At 48.3% G+C, this 24,313-nt stretch overlaps 1 protein-coding gene across 5 annotated transcripts in view; it reads right to left on the bottom strand.

Annotated features, from left to right (window-relative positions):
- LOC100733670 (BTB/POZ domain-containing protein KCTD7) overlaps positions 1 to 24,048 on the bottom strand; it is a 96,441-nt gene extending 72,393 nt beyond the window's left edge. Inside the window, exons 1-4 of one of the 5 annotated variants that reach the window (XM_063234459.1) lie at positions 23,757 to 24,034; positions 21,263 to 21,459; positions 16,768 to 16,946; positions 16,045 to 16,417 (exon numbers count right to left, since the gene is read on the bottom strand). In XM_063234459.1, coding sequence (XP_063090529.1) covers positions 16,045 to 16,417; positions 16,768 to 16,946; positions 21,263 to 21,459; positions 23,757 to 23,900 — 893 coding nt within the window. In that variant the 5' untranslated portion in view covers positions 23,901 to 24,034. Of the gene's footprint in view, positions 1 to 14,047; positions 16,418 to 16,767; positions 16,947 to 21,262; positions 21,460 to 23,756 lie in introns of those variants that run through there. The other 4 variants (XM_063234461.1, XM_063234460.1, XM_063234463.1 and 1 more) reach the window with 4 other exon arrangements.
- Positions 24,049 to 24,313: the final 265 nt, after the last annotated feature.

The following is a 24,313-nucleotide window of genomic DNA, read 5'->3' as shown; positions in this document are numbered from 1 at the left end:
AATAAAGCATGCGTTTACAGGTAAGTAATAAATACCAAATTACCAACGTGGCTCCCTCTAAAAGTAAAGACAGCTAGAAAAGAATACTGAAGATAGATGACAGATAAACAGATGGATAGACATGATAGACAGATATGGGGGGTGCACTGAGGACTGAACCCAGGGCCTTTCTACTGATTCATACCTTTCGCCCTTTTTAAGTTCCATTTTTAATTTTGAGACAGGGTCTCTCTAGTTGCCCAGGTTGGACTTAAGCTTGCAGTCCTCAGTCTCCTGGAGTGTACTCCGAAGGAATATTTCACTGAAGAGGCAAAGGTTAGTGGTTTTTTTGGTACTCACTCAAACTCAGGACTGCGCACTTGCAAGGCAGGTGCTTACACTGCTGAGCTAAATCCCCAGCTGCAAGTTTAGTTCTTGAGCGGAATGATGGGTATATGCATACTCATTGGTAAGTCATCCCCGTCAGAATAGAATCACCTTTCAATTCTAACAGAGAGCTGGGAGGTCATGAAGGAAACCTCCCTCCCACACATTAGTGCTTGATAATGGTCACAGAAGGCTGCCAGAACCATGGCTTTACACGAAGTCTAACCCAGACCACCTCGAGCACCAGGGACAGACACACTCCTGGACCCTGAACCTGTTACTCATTAAGAGCACAATTTGTGTTTTCTTTTGAGGCACTCAGGGCCTTAAAAGCAGTTTTTGATAAAAATAAAAGTAATTTGAGCCTACAGATGCCAGTAGGTAACTGTTAGTCACTTTCCCATTGCTGGGTCCAAAGAGGTCACAGCTGCAACTTAAAGGACAGGTTTATTTAGATTGAGAATTTTCAGAGGATTCAGTCCCTACACACTCAGACAGTCCCAGGACACAAACAGCATGGTGGAAGGGCCTGGCAGAAGACAACTGCTTGCTTCAGTGGAGGCCAGGAAGCAAAGGGAAAGGAGGAGGGGAACAAGAATTCACCCTTCTAGGTCACTCATACCCCAGGGACCCACCTTTTCTGACCAGGGCCCATCTCTAAAACACATGAGACTTTGGGGGGACATTTTACATCTAAACCACAGCAGTAACTAAAGGTAGAACAAACATCCCCCAGCCCCATACTTGCCTACATTCCCAGCCTTTTTTATTGTTACTTTGAGACAGTCTTATTTCATTATTCAAATGGGGCTTAAACTTTCTTTTTTTCTTTTTTTGTCTTTTTTCCTTTTTATCGGTACCAGGGATCAAACTCACGACTGCCTGCTTGCAAGACAGGCATTATGCCACTGAGCTAAATTCCCAGCCCCGGGGCTTAAACTTTCAATCCTCCTACCTCAGTCTCCCAGAGTCCCAGCATTACAGGCATGCACCACCACTCCTGGACTGACCTTCATTTTGAATCCTTTATTACCTTTCATCTCTGGGTCAAATCTATCTCAGTCTCAGTCTACATATAGGTATGTCAGTCACCTAGAGAGCATCTGCCTGAAAGTTGGCAAAGCAAGATTGGTTAGCTCTGAGTTTGCATCACTGACCCCCTTCAAAACTGACAATACCAACATAAAAGATTATTAACAGGGCATTCAACTATGTCCAGCAGTCTCCAATCACTGCCCTATACCTCTTCAAATGACTGAGACTATCCCAAGCAGAAGTAATTATCTCAAGGACACTGAATGTCTATCAATCGAGACTTCTGGTGCCACTGTTGAAAAGCAGAATTGATAATGAACCACCAAGGCATGCCACCGGCCACCTAATGTCCACCAATGAGGCCCCGCCTCTTAAAGGGCCCACCACGTCCTAATAACTGTAGGCTTGCAACCTATTGTGGGTAACAGATTAACTTAAAGTAGTGTAAACTTTGGTCATCCCAGGGACTTTGTGCTATGATAGGCCATATGATTGTTTGTTCTGGAAGAAACCTTACAAATGTACTGTGGTGCAGGCAATAAATGCAGAACCTTGAGCCTCAGTGGAATGCTGCACAGGATGCCTTGCTGTGTCCAAAAGAACAGTAAACACGGAGGCCAGACACAGCCAAAGATGGTTAAGTTACTGCTTATCTGAACTTTACCATTCTGACATTTGCTTCTGTTCTTTGTAAAAGACAAACTTCTAATAAAAAGTCAGAGGATATTGTAACGGGGCTTCAGTCCTAGAGACTATTGTCTGTCCTCTGCCTCCTGACCCGGTAACTTTGTCTTTCTCTGGTTTTCTTTTCATCCTCCACACCTCGTTTTCAGGCCCTGTCTCCTCACAGAAACCAACAGCCTGGTCTTCTAACATGTGGCCTCTGGGGACATTTCAATACAAGCTGTGGCAATGGTCATTCTATTTTTTTTTTTTTTTTTGTCTTTTTCCTTTTTATCGGTATCAGGGATCGAACTCACGACTGCCTGCTTGCAAGGCAGGCGCTTATGCCGCTGAGCTAAACCCCCAGCCCCAGGCAATGGTCATTCTAAAGCGTGTTCCTCAGGTTAGGTTTGTGTGGGGTTTTTCTCAAAGTTAGACACAGGTTATTCATCTCAGCAGAAACTTCACTACCTAAGGTGCGTCCTTCACAAGCAGGTGGGACACATGGTGTCAGTTTGCTGAGATGAGATAATATAGTTTTGGTTACGGGATTAAGATGGGTCTTACAGGCATCTCTGCTGTGAAAGGACTATCTTTACTTTTGTAAGTAATGGGTAATGTATGGGAAAATACTCTGAGATCTTGAAAATATCCTATTTTTCTTCAGTTTCTTAATCTGTGAGTTTTGGTATCCACTAATGATTCTTGCCTGGATTAGTTGTAATTATCATGGATGCCAAATAGGTATTTTCTAACCTCATCAATACAGAAAACATTAGCTGGCATTTGACTTTGAGAACGTTCTTTTCTAATTCTTTTATGGGATTATTTATGGTTAGCATTAACAGGAATGTGTAGACTCTCATAACTTACTATTGGGTTGTAATTCACTGCTCTAATTATTTTGATACTCAAGTTGCACCAGTCTTCAAATTTTAATGATGTGTGCTAAGACGGGAATTTAACTTTTTTTTTTTTTTATTGGTACCAGGGATCAAACTCACGACTGCCTGCTTGCAAGGCAAGTGCTTATGCTGCTGAGCTAAATCCCCAGCCCGGGAATTTAACTTTATAAAATTCTGAGTTACTATTTCTAACAGGAATTATGTGAAAACCACAAATCTTTCTTGACAGAATTTCCCTGGCTTGTGATACTGCTGTCACGCCCACAGCATCACAGAGGACACTCCTTGCTACAGGGGCATGTTTCCATTCGTCAAAAATTAGCATCCAACTATTAACACATCAATGAAAGAGAAAAAAGTTGAAGCTGACCTTCCCCTTTTTCACCTGGCCCCCAGAAAAATTATATTACTGTCTTACTTTTGCAGGATGCAAGAACTTGTTCATGATTTCTTAAAGTTCTTGCATCCTGCAAAAGTAAAACAACGTAATTTTTCTGGGGGCCATGCACAGCTAAGGGTCTGTGCTAAACTCATAGCCATAACTAATTTCTACCAGTTGATCTCTGGTGATCTCTGTAGGACTGGGAAAGAATGGACACTTGTAAAACTAGTCAAGGATGTGTTTTACAGTTTACCTAGCTTCTCCCTTCCTACATTAATAGTTCATACAGTTTAGTGATTGATGGCCCAGTATCTGGTCTCTGAGAACAGGCAGGTAAATTCTGCCTTTTCTCTGGCCACAGTGAGTGCACTGGGATTGCTGTGAATCCTTCTTGGGACTTTCCTAGCTTTCAGAAAGTGTCCTTCCCCGCTCCCTCTAGCTCTCTTAGTCTCTCTGTCTCTCCCTTTCCATCTCTCCTCTATTCTCCCCCTTCCCCTCCCTCTCTTTCTCCCTCTGGAAAGGCCTTAATAAATTTCCTGGTTTACAGAGGTTCCATTCAACCCAGCTATTCCTCTTCTGGGTATCTTCCAAAAAAATTTTAAAACATCATACCACAGTAATTATATGTGCACCCAAGTTTATAGCAGCACAATTTGTAATAGCTAAATCTTAGAAATAACTTACATACCCATCCACAGAGGAATGGATAAAAAAGATGTGGTATTTTTATACAATGGAATACTACTCAGCCTGAAAGAAGGGTACATTAGAGACTTTTCTAGGTAAATGGATACAAATTGAGACTATATACATAATAAATCAGACACAAACATGTAAACATCATATTGTCTCACTAATGTGAGGTGAAATATGGAGGCGGTTGAATCTAGCATTTGTGCTTGGTTTGTTGTCTAGCACTGGGATTGGCAATAAGTGCTGCACCCACCCAGGGTGGAGCTGGCATACAAGGTAAGGGTGGCAAGGAGGCATGCTTTTCCTCTTTTGCTCTTGCTGCTTGAAGCCACCATAAATGGCTCTCCCTCAGCCACACCACCCTGCCTTGGAGCCAAGTGAGTATGGACTGAAACCTCTGAAAACTGTAAGAAATAAACCTTTCCTTCCTTTATTTTGGGTGTCAAGTATTTGTCTCAACAATGAGAGGCAGTAACTGAGACAATGTATATAAAACAGTTAAGATAGTTATATTACTGATTGATCTGAGTCCACTGAAGAGAAACAGTAGTGCTGGTATTGTTCGAACAGCTGAATGCAGGTGTCTTGTGCTAGGGGTGAATGATTTGGGGATGACAATGTGCAGTGTACGTAATCTCTGTTCCCCCAACTGACATGTTTTGAAATTTTGCTTTAGTTTCTCTTTGAAAAAAAAATGAAATTGAAAAATAAATATCCCAGTAGCCTCAAATTCATGATCCTGCTGCTTCAGCCCCCAAGGAGCTGGAATCCCAAGCATACACTACCATACCCACCTATCTCTTGTCTGTTTTTTTTTTTTTAATACTGGGGATCGAACTCACAACTTTGTGCTTGCCAGGAAGGTGCTTACATGGCTGAGCTAAATCTCTGGCCCACTCTTGTCTACTTTTGCCAAAGGCAGTGTAATCTAGAACTGGAAAATCCATACCTGCCACAGTAGATAAAGGCAGGTGACCTTGGGAAATGTAAATTCTGAGAATTTCTAATGATACAGAACCAATATCATTTCCAAGCAGTTTAATTCACTTTAATTGATCAAATATATAGTTAAAGCAGAGCTAAAGACTTATCAGATTATAAGGTTCTCAAGTGGGAAGTGGTTTAGGAATCACATCATCTGATTTAAATTAAAAAGTCAGGGAGAGGACCAGGAATATAGCTCAGCAGTACAACATCTACCTGGCAAGCACGAAATCCTAAGTTTGATTGCCTGTACCAAAAAAAAGTCAGGGAGAGCTGGGTGTGGTAGTGTATACCTCCAATCCCAGCACTCTGGGAGACTGAGGCAGAAGGATCATAAATTTGAGCCCAGCCTGGGCAATTTAGCAGCTCAGTGAGACCTTATCTCAAAATCCAAAGCACAAAGAAGTCAAAGCGCTACACAGGGATAGGACAGCACGTTGCACATCCATGAGTCCCCACAGCAAGCCCTGCTGCCCTGCCTTTTCCTCACCACAACCTGACCTCTGACCCTAGGAAGTGGGGAGGAGTTCCCTGCCCACTCAGTGAAAAGCCCATGTCCACACGCTTCAAGTGCAGATGACAACCCTGAGCTCCCCTCCAGACGACAGCTCTGTGTACAAAGCTCTGGCCAGGCCACAGTCTGCATCCTCAGTTCTCCTTGCAGACCAGCGGCCAACGCAGTGAGTTAACTGAGCATGCCTCTGCCATCGGAGCTGTCCTGCCATTATCTCTTCAGTCATGAGAATGGGTACGGAGCTGCACACCTGTAATTCCAGTGTTCTGGGCAGCTGAGGCAGAGCAATTTGGTGACTTAGTGAGACCTGTGTCAAAGAAAAAAACAAAATCTAGCAAACTCATGAAAGTCCTAGACTTTGACCATATGTGCACATGTAGGTGTGTGACACTGAGCTATTTCTTCCATGACCAGGGTTCACAGGTCTAGGAATCAAGAGGATGGAAATGGGGGTGGCTTTGCTCACAATTACCACTAACGACTCACTGGAAGTTTTGGTTCTTGACCTTAGGCACCTGCTTGGAGGTCTCAGTTCCAAAGGGAGGAATGCTTTCACCATGAAACGCAATAATGATTCCACTGACCTGTAAATTAAGACTGCTGCTCTGGGCTCCCTGTTCCTCAGAATCAACAAGTAGGGGGGTTACTGTGTTGGCTAGTATGGTGGATTGACAACTGGGGGTCAACCTAGTACCCAGCTGACCTGAATCAGCACAGTGCTGAGCCTACCTGAGGACTGCGGCCAAGAATAAAGAGAACTGGATAGGATGAAGTGGGGGTGTTGGTTGTCCTCCAGCCGTTGGCTCTCCTGGGGGAGCTTGCTGAGCTTCTTTCTTCATATGAACTTGGCTGTGTCTTGGCTGTTGGAGCAGCTTGGGACCTCGCTGTTGCTGAGAGTGGCTGTGCTTTACTCTGGGGGAGCCCTGGTCCTTACATTGCTCTGGAGGGGAAGATGTGTGCTTCTCATTCTCCAGAAGCAGCTTATCACACTGGCTTCCTGCTATGAACTAGGCTGTTCTCATCATTGGAGGAGCTTGGGACCTCGTTGTCACTGAGGATGGCTGTGGTAATTTTAGAGGGAGCTGTGGTCCTTAACTTTGAGCATCACTTCCTGGCTCCAGTGCAGAACTCTCCTGGCACAGATCCTTCATCCCACTGGCACAGACTTTCTAGCTTCCACCACCGACCTTTGGGCCTTCCCAGCGCAGATACATGATACAGACTTGAGATATTGCTGTGGGCTCTAGGTCTTCAGCTGGACCGATGCAGGACGTTGCCATGGGACCCAGGCCCTCAGGTAGACTTTTTTTAGGGGGGGCCTTAGGGAATGAAACATTTCCTGCACTTTTCATGTTTGACTCTTTGAGTGACTATTTTAAAATAATTCTGTAAATTATGTGCCCTGTATTGTCTTGTTCTCCTTGCAAACCCTGTCAATAGCAGCTGGAATGACTGAGCCTATCCAGGAGAAACCACAGCTACTTCACAGTGGAGGCAAGGAAGAGCCTGCTTGGGATACAAGAAACTGTGTCTGTTAGTATCAATCATGTCTAAGATCAATGGAAAACTATAACCCAAGCAGTACTAGTAATGGGCCAGTCCTTTTAGCAGGTAAAGAACCACATTCATAAAGAAAATGTATATTAGACAGGGGTGGTGGCAGGTAGCTGTAATCCCAGCACTCGGGAGACAAGAGGCAAGAGAATTTCCTATGAGTTCAAGGCCAGCCTGAACTATATAGCGAGTCCCTGTCTCAAAAAAACAAAAGTGACATATGCAGTATACATATGACCCATTATACCACTTCTACCTTAGAGCCGGCCAACTATTACTGAAATGGTGAATCACAATAAACCTCTCCTTGAAGATGCAGGTGTCGAGTGTTGTATTACAGCAATGAGGATGTGACTAAGACAGGGAGGGAGGGGAAGCTGACTTCCTTTGGGATGTCCTAAGTCTGAAATGACTAATCTAATTCAAGTAGCAAAGTTCTACAGGTGATGGGTATGTAATTCAAGGCCGAGGGGAAAGGGCTAGACAGGAATATAAATTTGCGATTAACCAGCACACAGTCGTGCCAGGCATCAGCTGTCGCTGCTTAGCTCCAAACTCTCCTTGCATTCCCTGCTCAGCAAGGACCAGACCCTTCCATAGTTCACTGTTGTTTTTATGGTTGTTGCTGCCAGTAAGATGATATCCAGCTTTGTCAGTAGAGGGCATCAGAGACACACTGGTGGAGGAGGGCACTGTCGTTACGGGTTCTGGGGTGTACAGTTCACTTGGCAGCCAGTGTCTGCAGTGCTTGTCAACAGCACAGAGGCCAGCAGCTTTCCCCAGCTTTTTGGGTGTTCGAGGGGACACCCAAACGAGCACCCCAGTAACAACTCCGCCATTCTATGAGGGGTGAAGGTTCTTCTTCAGGCCCGCTATTCCAACTCTAGGAGTACTGGCTGCTCCTTCTGCGCTATTCCCATGTTCTGTATAGTTATCTGAGCCAATCCTTCATCACACTTGTAACGTAGCTAGCAATCCTTTTAAAGTTATAAATCATTCAAATTACTGTGTGGTTCCTTTCCTCTGCATATAAGTAATAGAAATATAGGAAAGATTGCCCAGAGATGACGTAGATTGGAACATCAGACAGATAAGGTCTCATGAAGTCTGTCATTTCCTATTTGGGATGGATAAAATGCAAAGACACATGGGGTAGCAGGAGTTCCGAGGTCAGCTTACATTCTTGGACACCAGTTTGCAGAGCCCTCTGGGGTCCAGTGTGGGAGCTTTGGCTGGCCCTGTGTGCAGTGGGCACCCATCCGTGCTAGCGCAGTTTCAGATACACTTGGAGCCAGAGTTTCCTTGCCAGGCTCTCATGGTACTGCATAACAGCATCTTTTGAAGGCAAAGTGTCTGAACTGCTTGGTTCCCTGATAGCATAGGGACTGAGCTCCCAGGTTCTCCTTGGTTACTGCAGACTGTGGGGGACCAACAGGTTCTCTTGGATGGTGACTCTACACCTCCTTCGAAGCTGATGACACTCTGTCATACAAGGGATGTTGTACCAGTATCATGGAGATGTAGAAGCAAGGGAGAGGTGCCGTGTTTGCCTCTCTGTGATCCTGCTAAGGTGCTGAAGCGTGTCTTCAGAGAAGATAAAAGACAAGAGTTTCCAGCTACCAGAATGCTGGGCCCTTAGCTAAGAAATGAGCAAACAAAGGGCTGGGGATTTAGCTCAGCGGCATAAGCGCCTGCCTTGCAAGCAGGCAGTTGTGAATTCGATCCTTGGTACTGATAAAAATGAAAAAGAAAAAGAAAAAAAAAAAGAAAAAAGAAATGAGCAAACTCATTTCCTAAAAAGATAAAATGATTAAAGATAAAGATAAAATGATAAAATGATTAAAGATAAAGATGATTCAAGTTACTGTGTGGAAACACTCAAGCAAATGAACGATATTGCTTAGAAACACCAAAACTCCAGGGCCACATGCAGGTTATCTGGAACCCTATGCCAGGACCACCACATTCTTGCCCATGTCAGATACGTGCGTTGGGTGGACAGTCCGGGAGTTAGACTATGGATCCAATTCCCAGGTTGCCCCAGAGGTGCTGCCACCATAGAGTCAAAGTGCCACCTCACCAGGGAATGGCACAACAGTCACTCAAAATGTCACGATGAAACCCTCTGGCTGATGGTGCAGCCTGCAGGAGTGGTGAGACAGTTTGCAGAAAGGAGTCTCATTGCTCTGCCTCTCTGTACCAACATCGATTTCCAAATAGAGCTGCACTTTAAGAATGAAATTAAACTCAGCCAGGCATGGTGGTGCACCCCTGCCTCCCAAGCACTCAGGAGGCTGAGGTAGGAAGATCAATGAGTTTGAGGACAGTCTGGGCTACAAAGTGAGTTCAAGGCTGGCCTGAACTGCATGGTGAAAACCTGTCTCAAAAAGATAAATAAATAAGCAAATGGAATATACCCTGGAGGTTGCAGTCACACCCCACCCTGACCCAAGGGGAGTGCCAAGTGAACAGTGCTACCCTCATGTTAGCTAGCAGCAATGTAGTTAGCGTCATCCGGAAAGGCTGTGCTTTTAAGAAGCTCTACAAGCCCAGACAGAAGGTACACACCTGAAATCCCAGCATTCTAGGAAGCTGATGAAGGAGGATTTCAAATTTAAGCCCAATATGGGCAACATAGTAACTACCTCAAAATAAAATAAGAAGGGCTGTGACTATATCCTAGTGCAAAGGCACTGGGTTCATTCCCCAGTAAACTAAAAAAGATGAGGCTCTTTGTAAACCTGGCACTGGCATGCTCCTTTCCCAGGGTGGAGGAGGGCAAAGCTGGCACAAGCACCATTCTGCTGCTGCCACAGTGGATCACACTTACGTGACCCTAGAGGACTCACCTCAGTGGGTACAGATTCTGCAGGCACCTTGGCTACAGATGTGGAGAGGGCCCGTAAAAGCCCGCCAAATCTAAGCAGGCCAGACAGGTTATCTCTTTGGAAAGCCAGGGACAGCAGAGCAGAGACTGACCTGCCTGAGTAAGCAGCCCCGGGCACTGGATCACTCCACGGCTGGGTGGCACATGCCATAGCAAGGGCAGAAGTGGCAACCTTTAAATGGCAGCTGGGACAATTAGGAACAAGGAGAAGTGGAGGTGACACAGCGGGAAGCAAGCGACACCCACTGACCCTGGGCAGTCAGGTGAGTACCGCAGGTGACCTTGATGCAATGCTGGGAAACTCAGTACGAAGGCATCTGTGGAGGCTGCTGCACATTCTGGGGACTTAAATCTGTTCCTGCCTCCCTCACTTCAGCTCAGCTCTGAACTTCTTAATGGGGGTCAAGCTCTGGGTTTGGGGGTACTCTGGGATTCCGTTTCTTGGTTGTAGTAATGATTACATATGGATCCCCTTATTCCAAAGATACGCTGGGGCAAGGTCACCTGGCAAGACCACATGACTGAAAAACCACAGCACTCTGTTATGTTAGGCGAATTCTCTAGGAGCCTCCATACGTTTAAGGTAGGCCGAGTTCCCACTTCCAGATGGCTCTGTCTTCCCCACAGCTGCTTGGATTTTCTCCTGTGCACAGAGGTCCCATTTCCAGTTGGTGGCAGGTGGCTGGAGGCGTCTTACACCTTGGATTTCAGGTGTTCCCCAAAGGCCCGTGAACTAAAGGCCGTATTGCCTGGGTGGGTGCATGGGCCTGTCCCATTACCCCAGCTACTTGGGGGGCTGAAGCAACAGCTAGAGCCCAGGGGTTTGAAGCTAGCCTGGTAACACTGCAGGCCCCACCTCAAAACCAAACCAAACTGAAGCCCCCATGCTCTGAGCACTCACCACAACCCTTTTCTCTTCGTATGTCATTTACCTCCAGTATTTGTGACAATGACAGAAAACTGACTGAGACAGGGTGCATTCCCAAGACCTCCAGCTCATGGCGTTCCTCAGCCGGCCTGGTGAGCTGCTCTGCTCCTAATGCTGCTCTGTGTGCATGTATATGTGTGTGTGTGTGTATTCGTGCATGCACGTAAGGGTAGCATTTTGGAAACAGAAGTATAATTCTGGCAACTGAATCTACTAGATAACCCAGGTATATGACTCTTGCAGTAATCCTATTTGTTTTCTCTTGTATTTCAATTTTAGAAGGAAGTATTCATGTAAGGAAGAAATGAGGAACCTAAAAGCATCGCTAAGATGGGAATACAGATGATGGCAGCAGGAAGCAAAAACCTACATCATCACACTTGCTCAGAATAAGAACTGCCTTCATCAGCATCCATTTATATTCTTCATATATGTTCTTTGTTTAGGAGTTATGTTAGAAATAAAGTTTATATCACATTTTTCAATTCGAGAAATTAAGCCAGCAATAGTGGCACATGCCTGTAATCCCAGCAGTCAGGAGGCTGAGGCAGGACAATCATCATGAGTTCAAGGCCAGGCTGAAATGAACTGCATAGTGAGACCCTGTCTCAAAAAAAAATCCAAAAAATAAATTAAAATAAAATGTAGAGGAATTAAACTACTATGCATGGTAGGAAAAGCTAAAGAGTAAGGAACGAGGGATGCAAGTTAAAGAAATGCTGTGGGAACATGCTACAAGTTCAGCACACCAAAAATAGAGCCAGCTAAGAGGTTATCTTCACAAAGATGAAGGGTTGCACAAGCAGCATAAAGATCTGGAATCCAAAGCCACGAAGTTCAAGACACCCAGCAACTCAGCTCTCCCTTCCATTTTCTTGAGATCTCAGGGCACAGCCTCACGGGGTGTCCCCCCGAGGTCAGGCACAGACCTGCACAGCTGCAGCTAAGCTGTCGGGCTGCAGGGCTGTGAATGACTCTGAGCTCCAAGTGCAGGCTGCGCTGGCCCACAGGAGCCACTGCTCACCTGGCTGGGGCCACTGTCCACCAGCAGCAGGTGTCCCTCACAGGCCTATAAATTGGGGACTGTGTCTCTTTAACATTCAGGGTTACTTAAAGCGTCCTTGTCCAAGGAAGGTTTGGTTTGCTTTTGTTTGTGATCCTCCTGCCTCAGCCTCCTGAATAGCTAAGACAACAGACACACACCACTGTGCCCAGCTTAGGGAAATTGTTTTAATTTTCCTTCTTGAAACATCTGCTTTACAAATCTCTACAGGCTAGGCAGAGTAAAGCCTTCAGCCTCACAGACGGGACGCTGAACTGCCAAGAAAGGCAGACTCTCCTCTGAACACTGTGAAGATTTCTGAGCAGGGCTGTGGGTTTGAAGGTGACTCTGCTGACTATACTGTGGGGAAAGGATGCTGCTGTGTGCATGTTTCCAACCTGGAAGATTTTACAGTGTATTGTTACTACCAGGTGGCTGTGCTCAGAAATTAGGTCTGGGAAATATTTGGCAAGAACAACAAAGTACTTTTATTTAAAGTCAGACTCCCAGAGACTCAAGGAAAGCAATAGGAGGGCAGAGGAGTGGCCCGTGCGCAGAACTCACCTGTGCGGGCTCAGCCAGGGAGGCACCCCGGGCAGCTTGGCAGGGCGCTGATGACCATGAAGGCATCAAACTGCTCTCACAGGAAGAGCGATGGTGTCCACTTTCCTCAAGAATGTCCTGGCCTTAACCATCAGGCTCCCATGTGCTTAAAGCACTGATTCTCCCTTTGACAAAGATGTGGTCAGACAGGAGGGGCTGCTCTCAGAACCACCTGCTGGGACTGTTCAGCTATAGTCTCTTCTCCAGAGGAGGACAGAGTTGTGTATCCTACCAGGGTGACCGGGAGAGAGTGCTACCTTCTAGGCCCTGCCCCCAACCTCAAGTCAAGACACAAATCCAGTGCTGGCCACAGGACAGAGCGGGTCTTACTCAAGAGTGGCAGCCCCAAACACACCACATGCAGGGTGGACATGACATGACATCTTGCTGGAGGGTGCGAGGAGGTAGGGGGAGTGAGAACAAGTCTAAAAAAGAAAGGCGCAGCACCCAGGTCCTCATTCTGGACTTTAACATCCCTTGAGGGCACAGAGGCGCTTGCAGATGCACATGTGAACACACACAGGAAGTGTTCTGCCATGCACACAACCCCGCACTGTCCAAGAAGACGATGGACCCAGGAACTTGCTGCTCTGGGACCCAGTTCTCGGCTTAGTCTTCACCCCACCTGTCCACACTCCACACATTGTGTGTTTCTTCCAGGGTTCCAAAAACAGTCTTTACCACCCCAGTTTCCAACACTCCAAGGGAAGCACCCCTCTTCAGCACCAGGAGACAGGCACTACCTTCCTCCAAGAGCCTCCAAAACAGTACCCCCAAAAGCATAATCATTTATATTAGAGTATGGATGAGAAGCATGCAGGCGCCATGCCTTAAATTCTTCCTGGGATCCAAATGCTCCAGGGAGGGGTTTTGTTGTTGCTATTTGTGTTAACCCCCTGGATCACAGACGGGCCTGGACCACCCACAGATGTGCCTGTCTCTCTGCTTACTGCAAATGTCTGCTTTCTGATCTGCCAGCTCAGGACAGCAAGAGCCTGAGGCACGAGCCCAAGGCATGAGTCTGCACAGCCCAGAGCATCCTGAGCCTCAGGAAGGATGGACAGGAAGCGCCTGGAAGGCCTGGGTAGCCTCGGTCAGCTAACAGTGATGAAGACATTTTCCTTCCATTTAGAAAGCTACTGGAAGAATCCCAGGACCCCAGGATGTAACACATATCAATGTGGTTCTCAGGCTGTCACCTTCCCAGACAGTGAGCATCACACCAGTGGGAACATGCACCCCGAGCCAAACTCGAGGGGGCTCCAAGATGGGTGCATGGGTTCGACTTGCTGACAATGGGCCCATCTCAAAGCACGATGACTCTAGTCTCTTGTCAAACAGGGAGCTATGCATTGACATAATGCACAAGAATGCCACGAAGGCACCATCGCTTCAGTCTGGGAGACCCCTGCCCACAGGAGATCTGCTTCAGGCCCAGTCCTTCTCATTCTCAGGCCCGGCTGCTTAGGGCTGGAAAGGGATCACTCGGACTCCCAAAAAGATGACCAATTTATTTGGAAGCCATCACAAACTACCTCATCCAACAGCACATTTCAGCCTGCAGGCTTTTCATAACACAATTCAGAAGGCCACTGAATTGTGTTACTCTATGCAGGAAGGGCTTGAGGAGGGGAGAGGGGGTTAGAGAGTAAATGGGGAGGGGTGACAAATCCCTAGAACAGCATGTGTTACTTCGTATTTGTGTCACACTAGTCAATGAAAGGCTTGTAATAAATATATTTTTCAATATAAAGGAAAGTTCTTGTTGCCACAGAAAAGTAGAGGAAGCATAGGTTAAAAAGGAGGGGTGTTCTCTATAAAAACACACACTTTTGACAAGAGGATCCAGTACATGATCAGCTCTAACACACGCAAATGTTAGGATACGAAGAGCAAAGGAGGAATGCGGCACAATTAAACACAGAAGAGGGAAACCCAGAGCGAGAGTCCTGCCACTGAAAACAGTGCCGAGCAGGAACACGGAGAACAGGGAGGGCACACAGATAGGAGGCAGACAATGGCCTTTTCTCTTGGACCTCAGTCCCCACCTCTGTTCCAGCACAGGGGAACGGACCAAACTCCATAGGGGCCGGGAGCCCGCTGCCCTCCAGCCCCAAGGTGGAGTGGTCCCAGGGTGCTGGCCTTTCTCCCACCGGAGGATGCACCTTGCTCAGCTCCCCTGGCCCCACCTACCTGCTCTGTCACACTGAAGTCAGGGACGCTGTTGTCACTCTCCCCATGTTGCCAGAATTGGCCTTGAACTTGCAGCTCACGTGGTCCCCCGAGTCGGCTTCCCTTGGCTGGGAGAACTGGCTGTGCCACTGCACCTGGCTCTCCAAGTCCCTACAGATCCAAATGCGCCCTTTAGAACCACCCAGCGACAGTCCGTGTGCCCACAGTAACAGAGCCACCTCTCGGTGTGGTGTGGTGTGGTGTGGTGTGGAAAAGTTACGTTCTGACCGGGATGCGGGGCAGTTTGTCCACACCCTGACCAGCAGTCCAGGCTGCAGTAGAGCAAGAAGGAAATGCAGTGGGAGAGATGGTTCTGGGTGTGTTTCTGAAATGCGGGAGGTAAAACGCAACGGAGGCTCACTGCTGTCTCCTGGCTCTTCCTTTACTTCCTCAGGACAGAAACAGGACACTGGCAGGACAGAATGACAGAATGCGAAGAAGAGAGTCCCTCTGAAAGATTCACCCGACATTGGATCCCATCATGCGACATGGCAGCCGACAAGGAGTTCTGAGCCTCTAACAATGACGTGACTTCAGAGTAACAGAGGGCCGTGGCGTTGTGCCTGCTGGAACTGGGGAATCTCTGGAAGGAACCTCTGCCTTCTCAGCCCGTGAGAGCTGACCCTGCCCGAAGCCCCAGGGCAGGGCCATAAGCACTGTGGTTTTCTAAGGCCAACCTGGTACACGGCTTCGGCAACTACGGTCAGAGTTCTAAAAGGCGTGGGAGGACTTCTTCTGTAGAAGACAAGGTCGGGCACTGTTTTCCGGGGATGAGGGATGCCCAGGAACAGAACCCACCTTTCTTCAGTTGGGGGCTGCAGGGTGGCTACTCAGGCTCATCCTCCACTGTGGCCATGTCCACTCTGACTCGCTGAGCACAGGTGGATGCCATGAGGGGGCAGGGACAGGGGCCGTGCTACCTCACTAACATGCTTCTATGTGTGCAGATCTCTCCTTTGAGGTCCAGAAGGTGACAGAACTTCTCTGGACTTCTGGTGACACTCTTACTAGATCTTGATAGCCTTAATCGAGGACTACCATACCTTGAGGAGAGGCCAGGTGAGAGCAGACTGAGTCCCTGAAGGCCACCAGCCCAGAGACTGACTCTAAGGTCCAGCCAGGGAGAACGGAGCTGCACCTCTGTCCCCTCAGAGCTGCGCCTCAAGACTCGAAGCCCCTTCGGGGATCTCATCCCAGAGCTGCACGGAAGCAGGACACCTTCCCTGTCAGGACACTCTGCCAAGAGGGCTACTCACCACCATGTGATCTTGAACTCATAGATAGGGCGCTTGCAGTAGTAGTGGTTGACGAGGTGCTTGTCACACACCCCGATGCACTGGTGGTCCACAGTGAGGCCCTGGGCTGAGAGGTCCGTGACCAGGCAGTGCAACAGGTCATAAACGTCCGCCACGGCTTCCCAGGGCCCAAAAGACACATCCACCTCACAGTGGTGCTCAAAGAGCTGCCCATCACTCTCACTCCGTTCAAAGCGCAGGGAGTTGAGGAGGGGACACTCGTAGGGGGTGATGGGCATCTCTTCTTTGAAAACGCAGACCTTGAGCTTGGCAAAGCGGGCCTTCCGCTGGACTGCACGCAGCCTCGCGATCTCTACAATCCGCTCCAGGTGGTCTACAGGGTGGACACAGCATGTCAGTGATGGTGGCCTGGGAGGGTAGTGGGGGGCCACCTTGGGAGCTAGGGACAGAGGCTGCAGGGGAAGAGACAGACTTGATAGGGACTCCTGGACCATTCGTCTTCCTCCATAGCAGGTAAGGACTGTCCTTTTGAAACCCAACAGCAAGGCAGGCCCGCCCTAACTGGAGCCTTCCCAGTGTACCTGCAGGGCATGGCCAGCCTCTCCCATCAGCTCAGGGGCATGAAGGATGCCAGGATCCTCTGCTCCAGTGGAGACCCCGGCACCAACACAGCACTCAGTACCTTCTCCCCACCCCGCTGTCCATCAGGGTCGCAGCGCTCACCTTTGTAATAGGGCATGAGTCCCAGGAATGCCTGGCGCACCTTCTCGCCCTTCAGTGGCTGCATGTTCTCCAGCTGCTCCAGCAGGGGCCCAATAGCATAGTACTGAGCCTCCTTGTGCACCGCTCGTACCCGCTCCCGGGGCGGCAGATCCCCCGAGCGCAGGAAGTTCAGCACGTCTCTGTGGGAGGAGAAGAGGCTCAGGGACCTGGGAAGGTGCCACAAAGGCTCAGAACACAGCATCTGGGCCTGACTGCCAGCTAAGGGAACCTGGTCTCTCACTGCAAAACTAGAACTGATAAACTCCCTATAGTATTAGGAGGGAACTAAGTGAATGTATGAAAAGTGCTCAGAAAGCTTCTGGCACAAAGTAAGCCCTCAGTGAGAGTTATTAGTTGCTACTGTCAGTATCAGTTTAAGTATATTAGGTATTATTAGGTACACATAACTATAATGGAAAGATATGGCATCTAACTCCTTAATATACATAGTTTTAAAATCAGAAGCTATTATTTAAAAAGTTTAAAAAGTTATAATTATCTGGGTGTGGTGGCACACACCTGTAATCCTAGCATTCTGGGAGGCTGAAGCATGAAGATCAAAAGTTCAAGCCCAGCCAGGGCAATTTAGCAAGACCCTGACTAAAAGTTTAAAATGATACTGGGCGTGGTGGTACACACCTGCAATCCCAGCACTCAGGAGGCTGAGGTGGGAGGACTGCCTGGAGTTCGAGGCCAGCCTGGGCTACACAGTGACTTCAAGGACAGCCTGAACTACATGTCTCAAACAACCAAACCAAAACAAACAATAAAATGAAAAAAAGATAGGGATGTAGTTCAGTGTGAAGGCCCTGGTTCAATCCCAAGTACGAGTCTAAAAAATAAAAAGCCATGAATTATAAAATATAATTGCTATTCAATAAATCTGCAAATATTTTTTTATTTTTATTTTTATTTTTTGGCCCCAGTGGTGCCAGGGATTGAACTGAACACCTTCACAATGAGGCATATCTCCAATCCCCCATTTCTCATTTTTTTGGAAACAAGGTGTCACTAAATCACCTAGACCATGTCAAGCTTGCTACTCTCTTGCTTCAGCCTTCCAGGATGTTGGGGTTACCAGTGTATGCCACCATGCCAAGACTTTTTTCGCTTTTTCTTGTGCTGGGGATTAAATCCAGGGTCCTTTGTATGTTAGGCAAGTGTTCAACCATTGAGCTATGTCCCCAGCTGAAATGTACAAACCTTAATTACACAGTTCAGTTACTGTCAAAAGCAGGAATATACTCAGTCACGCCACCACCCAGAGCAAGACAGAAAACATTTCCAACTCCTTGAGCTCTCCTGAGGCCCCTTCTAGCCAGCCTCTACAGAGGCAATCACTGTTGTCTTCCAGGGACAAAGATAGTTCTGCAATTTTTTTCTTTTTTTCTTTTTGAGACAGGGTCTCACTCTGCAGTTTAAGCTGGCCTTGGGCTCACTTTGGAGCCCAGGCTGGTCTCGAACTTGCAAACAATTCTCCTGCCTCAGCCTCCCAAGTGCTGGGATTTTAGGAGTGCGCCACCACACCCGGCTTTCTGCATTTTTTTCAAATTCATAGAATCATAACTATATTATTTTGTACCTGGCTCTTTCTCTCAATGTGCAAGAAGCTTGCTTCTGTTTACTATTTATTTATCATATAGGCAGTATGTCAAGGAGTATATGTATTATATTTACCCATTCTCTCAACGGACATTTGGATTGCTTCTGTCTTTTGGCTACTATGGCTAAAACTGTGACAAACATTTTTGTGAAGACCTTTGGTGGATCCAAGCACCCATTCTCAGGGAGATGTCAGGAATAGAATTCATTCAGTCCCAGAAGAAATGCATGCTTAACAAAGCAGTTGCATTATTTCGCATTCCCACCAATACTGTACAATAATTCTAGCCATTCCACATTCTCACTCTTAGTATTACTCTGTACTAATGTGGAGAAGACAAAATGTCTAATTCTTACGCCTGAACTACCCAGCTCCCAGCCTGATGGAATCACATACAAAGCTCATGTTTAAGCTCATGTTTAAATTAAAAACTTATTATGATAAAAGACACACTGCCAAGAGGGATTAAGGATCCAAAGACAGGAGGAGTATTTCAGTATTTGAATGTGTCTCTTTCTTTAACTTTTTTTTTTCCTTCAGTTTTGGTTTTTTGTTGTTGTTGTTTTTTTGGGGTTTTTTTTTTGTCTTTTTCATTTTTATCAGTACCAGGGATCGAACTCAAAACTGCCTGCTTGCAAGGCAGGTGCGTATGCCGCTGAGCTAAATCCCCAGCCCCTTCAATGTGTCTCTTACTGTTAGAAATTTTTAAACATTCACTGCACATTCTGACCACACTGTGCTGGTCAACTGCAGTTTCCACCGAATAAAAACACGATGATCCTTCCTCACCCTCCTTATTTGTGGGCCTGGCACCAAGTGACTCTGGTTCCTCCCAAAGGTGGCTGTTCTGAATCAATTCTGGGTATGGAGGCAGCCACAGCAGTACAACTTAGACACAAAAGAAGACATCCAGACCAGCTTTAGAAAGTAGCACCAACAGCAAAATGAGTGTGTTTGCTGGGGGATTACAGCAACATGTCTCATTGTACTGAATTCAAATTTTTGTATATTCACTCTATTTTTTTTAATCACACTGCATGTGTTCTTCAAATGAAAGTTCGGTTCTGGTTCTGATTGTCTAGTCATTGCTAAAAGTAATCAGATTCCCCACCAGTGACTAAATCCTACAATCAAGCTTTTACTCCACAATTAGTCAGTAGCCCTAACGCACTCCCAGCTGGCCCTGAGTAGTAACCTGTATCAGCCACTGCACATGCATTAGTCCATGGATCCTCCTAATGACACCAAAGGGTGGGTGCTCTCTTACTTCCTCAGGATAATGGAGACCCACAAAGCTCAGATCCAGACACTGTGGACTCTGAGATCAGGGCTCAGAGGCCCAGTCTTCAGCAGAGGCACCCCACACAAGTGGAGGGTGCTGACCACCAGGGACTACCACACCCAGAGGCCCACAGGGTGGGTGCTGGGGCACATGAGCTGCGACAGAGGCAAACGCACCGCTCCAAGTGCCCTGGATTCCCCGTCAACTGAATCTGCTGCTGCTGAAGCCTTGACTACTGGAGTCCAGCAGCCCAGTGAGCCTGGCAGCCTTGACTGTAGCCACAGCCTTACCCAGCCTGTCACATTAGTCCTCATCCAGCCCTGCTCCCTCACCCCACAGCACCTTCTGAAATGAGTATTCTGAGCCCTTCTGCAAACCTTCCTGGGCTCTGAAAAACAAAACCCTGAGGCAAGGCCCTGCTCAGGGTGCTATGGGAGCTGCCAGCTGGGGCCAGTGCTTTCTGCCCACAAAAAGGCTGTAAACAAAGTCATTTTTGGTTCCACAGTGATTTGACACTGTGTCCTCAAGCATGTGAGGCAGGCAACAGCCTACTGGGGAAAGCCAGCAGTTTCAAAGCAAATGATCTGGCCAGAGGACAAAACAACCCTGCACTCATGTGCCCGATCCTGCTTGGGATCAGCAGGGAGAGAAGAAGGCAGAGGGCGCCTGCATTCCAGACAGCTGGCTCGGGCAACAGGGCTGGCTCCATGCGCCAAGGGCAGCCTGAAGGAGCCTGGAACACACTGGCCAGGGCCAGGGCCAGGGCTCCTCCCAGTACCCAGATCCTCGCTGAGGCCCACAGGGCAGCTGTAAGGCTATCTCATGTCACAAAGAGGGAAACAGACCTAAAGTCTTTAACCTATTTTATGTATAAAGTTGTCAGGAGTCTCTTACTACTAAAGGCTGTTTTTTTTGAGGTTGTACTTTTATGTTTTAGTGCCTAAATTATTGTAGGAATAGAAAGTTCTTTATATTGCTCTGTAAAGACTTTTCTTGTCAAAATTAAGGGATAGCAACCCTCTGTCAGCCTTTCCTTCACCTTTCTTTTGGTTTTATTTATTATTTGTTTTTGCAGCACTGGGGACAAACTCCAGAGCCTTCTATCACTGAATTACAATGCCAGCCTTTTCATGTTTTGTTATTTTTGAGACAGGGAGTAAGTTGCAGAGGGAGGACTGAATTGGGATCCTCCTGCCTCAGCCTCCCAGGTGTGTGCCACCACACCGGGCTATTTGTTCTGTGGGCATCACTGCTGCACACGAGGTTGCCTGCTCCTCTCTGCATGGTGTCAGAAGGTCTTCTCCAGGAAGTCCTTTCAGACTCCCCTACCTCTAGGGTAATCACTCCTGCTCTGCTGCGAGTATATGGCTTCTTCCCAGCTCCCGGCTTGCACCGGATGGAAATTTCAGCACTACAACTGCATGTTACTAAAGTAAATTTATTGAATTTCATCATGTTCTGTTCTTGCTACCACAGGTATGGATGACACTGAAGTCTCAGACCCAACCCTGGGCTACTCACTGGCCACGATCAGGACACAGAGTGATACTGAGCGCAAGAAAGCAACATACCCGAAGTGTGTGCCGTCCCGGTCAATGAAGTAGCGGCCCTCGGCATCGGTGGGGATGTAATGTCGCCCACTGAACATCGCTGCCAGCATAGTGTCCTCGTACCGCCGCAGCGTGGACAGGCGGGTGGTGAAGTGAGCACCTCCGATGTTGAGCGGTACAACCTCGGGAAACTGGACGGGAACCAGGAGCTGCTCAGGCTGGAGGCAGGTGTGGGAGCAGGGCTGAAGAGCCATGACCGCTTTCTGCTTCTCCCTCCTCCCCGTACTCATCCATGGCCACCGCTGCTCTTCTCCCTGGCAGCTCTCGGGTCAGACCTCCCCATCCTAATCCACTTCCCAAACTTGGCCCAGTCCTTGTCCACACTTGCCTTTGCCCAAAATGCTCTTACTCTTGTTCCATCCGTGTGGCAGATGACACTGCCCTGTGTGGCAGTGCAGGTGGCAAGAGATATGCTGATCCAGCTGCAGGGCCCTTTTGAGTCACAACAAGGCCTTATCTGGCCAAGCAGCACCCAACGGTTGGAGAATCTTCTACTCAAGGTCCCATCTTCATGATGAGTTGACTCCACTGTCCTCTCCCTACCTGAAGTGCACCCCAACTCCTCCTGGATCTCACATATACCACACTCCCCTCTGTACAGCACCCCACATGCTGCACTGGTGATCTGTCTCCTGCCAGCCCATCTTGCTCCCCCCGCTTCCCAAGGGAAGGGAACATCAGGCGAGGTGGCCTGTGGGCCTCCAATCATCACTGGCTGCCCCTCACCTGTCCCTCTCCCACTTGATCAGCACAGTGAGAAGATTGGCTAAGGTTATGTGGGCAAAGGCTGGAGAGGATGGGAAAACAACGCTGAAGATTTGCGCCAGGAAGCTCCAGGTGCCCCTTGCATCGCTCAGGCTTTTTCTTTTTTTAATGTCTTTCTCTCCTGGTTTACAGCAACTGTATCTTAGAGAAACAAGTCCAAGGGCCAGGGGTTTAGCTTAGCAGCTTAAGTGCCTGCCCTGGCAAGCAGGAGGTCATGAGTTCACTTCCGCCCACACCAAAAAAAAAAAAAAAAAGAAAAAAAGGAAACCAGTTCAGTTCTTACTTCCTCCAGGTCCACTCATTTTTTCGCTCCAGTGCAATCTTTCAATGTTAACATCTCTCTAGCTCCAGGGAAAGTCTGTTTGTATTTATACAGACAGCCCATTCCCAATTTTCCTTGTAAAATAAAGCAGGCTACAAATATAGTAATGAAATTCAGCCATGGCCCAACTCACAGTAAAGACTAACATGCCCAGAATGAATGAATGAAACAGACAGGAGTCTGATCCCCGTGTGTGTGAACGGTCACCCTTGCACCAGGAGCTGACCGGGATAGAGTGAGAAAAGCTGCTGCTTTTTCTACGGGACATCTAAACTCATTCCCTAGACACCAAGGACTCAAAAGCTGTTTTGGAATAATAACATTTCCACACTTCTGGAGCTCTTCCAACCTTTCCAAGGAGATTTCACACCAGTCCACATGTTGGCTCCGTGTTAGAGAATGAGAAGATTGAAGCAGAAAGGAATAAAAGTGAGGACAGAGTTTTAGCTCAAAGGAGAGGCCTGGCCTACAGCCTACGAAGCTTGTCCCTTTTTTCCTCAAACCACATCTTTTGCCCAATGACAAGGCACAAAAAAATAGCACCACTGTGTCTCTATTGGCTGTTTTTACCAACTGCAGAACTGGGAAATTTTGCTTATTTTCACAAGCCTCCCTTGATGCTGGGAGTTTGGGGCGTCTAACTCAGAGCCTGGCACTGCCTGCCACCACTGGGGCTCTATCTCTTCTCCGTGTCACATGCGCCTCCTTGTCTCCTCCGACTGAAGCGTCCACTGTCTGTCCTCTTTTCTCCTGAGGGTCATTTCAGGTATTAATAAGATGGTGTCACACACTAAGGAAGATACCGTGCATCGCAGCTGGCTAGTGGAAAGCCATGGGTTGTCGTATCATTAGTGAGCCTGTTCCTTGTCACCATCGGAAAGTGGGGTTTGGGCAATCCACGCCTCCTTTTGTTATTTTTTTTTTTTTTTTTCTTTTGCAATACTGGAGACTGGACCCTGGATGCCTTGAGCCTGACTGGCTAATGCCTATCACAGGGCTACACCCTAGGGAAGGTCTCCTTTTGACATATACTACCATCATCTGGATAGGTAAGAATTACATATATTTACTTATGTATTTATACAGTTACCTTGATATACATATATACACACTCTCTCAGTACTGTATTGGGGATGGAACCCAGGACTGGGTGCATGCTAGGCTAACGCCCCGAAGCCGAATCCCCAGACAAGGCCTCCTTTCGGTCTCTCCTCTACTGGGGGTCTGGGTCGTTGGCTGCCGGTGGGGACGCACTGTGGTGGTGAGCCCGCCCTGCGGTTAGCACGCACCCGACGGGCAGACTGGGGCACACCAGGTGCCCGGAGCAGCAGAAGCTGAGGACCCCGCCCCCCTCCCGCATCCGGGTACCTGCTGGGGCAGCAGCGGCAGCGCGTCCCCCGCCTGCGTGGCTGTCGGGGTGGCTGGTTCCAGAAAGTCATCCTCGGCGTCGGAGCTAGACATGGCACCGTCCTGGCGACGGCTGTCTGGCTCCCGCCCCGTGACTACCACCATCCCTCTGGCTCTGGGCGGTGGGCGCGGCTTCGGCCGGCAGCGGGCGGGAGGGAGAGAGGGGCCGAGAGCCAGCGCGCAGCCGGAGGGCGGTGGCTCCCTCAGCGCGGACCCGCGCGTCTACCGCCGCTGTGCCGCCAGCCTGACCCGGCCACCTTCTGCTATTGGTCGAGGCCTCGTTGGCTCCGCCCTGATTGACAGGAAGCTCCGCCAGCCAGAGGCCGCGTGTTCTGCTGCAGCCAGAGTGGCCACTGAAAGCGGGAGCTGCTGTCCTGCCCTGCTCCGATTGGCCGTCTGGCAGGCGTGCCTCTCTCGGGCAGGTTGGGCGTGGCCTCGGCGGTGCTCCGAGGGTGACTCTAGGTTAGACGCCCTGGCAGCTTTCGCCGGAGGATGCGCTGGAGGACACAGGTCACCCA

This window comes from Cavia porcellus, unplaced genomic scaffold, assembly GCF_034190915.1.
Source record: "Cavia porcellus strain 051 isolate PalLab524CR breed Dunkin Hartley unplaced genomic scaffold, mCavPor4.1 scaffold_23, whole genome shotgun sequence".
Classification (NCBI taxonomy): Eukaryota; Metazoa; Chordata; class Mammalia; order Rodentia; family Caviidae; genus Cavia; species Cavia porcellus.
The sequence above is the reverse complement of the archived record's forward strand: the minus strand, read 5'-3'. Positions and strand labels throughout refer to the sequence as shown.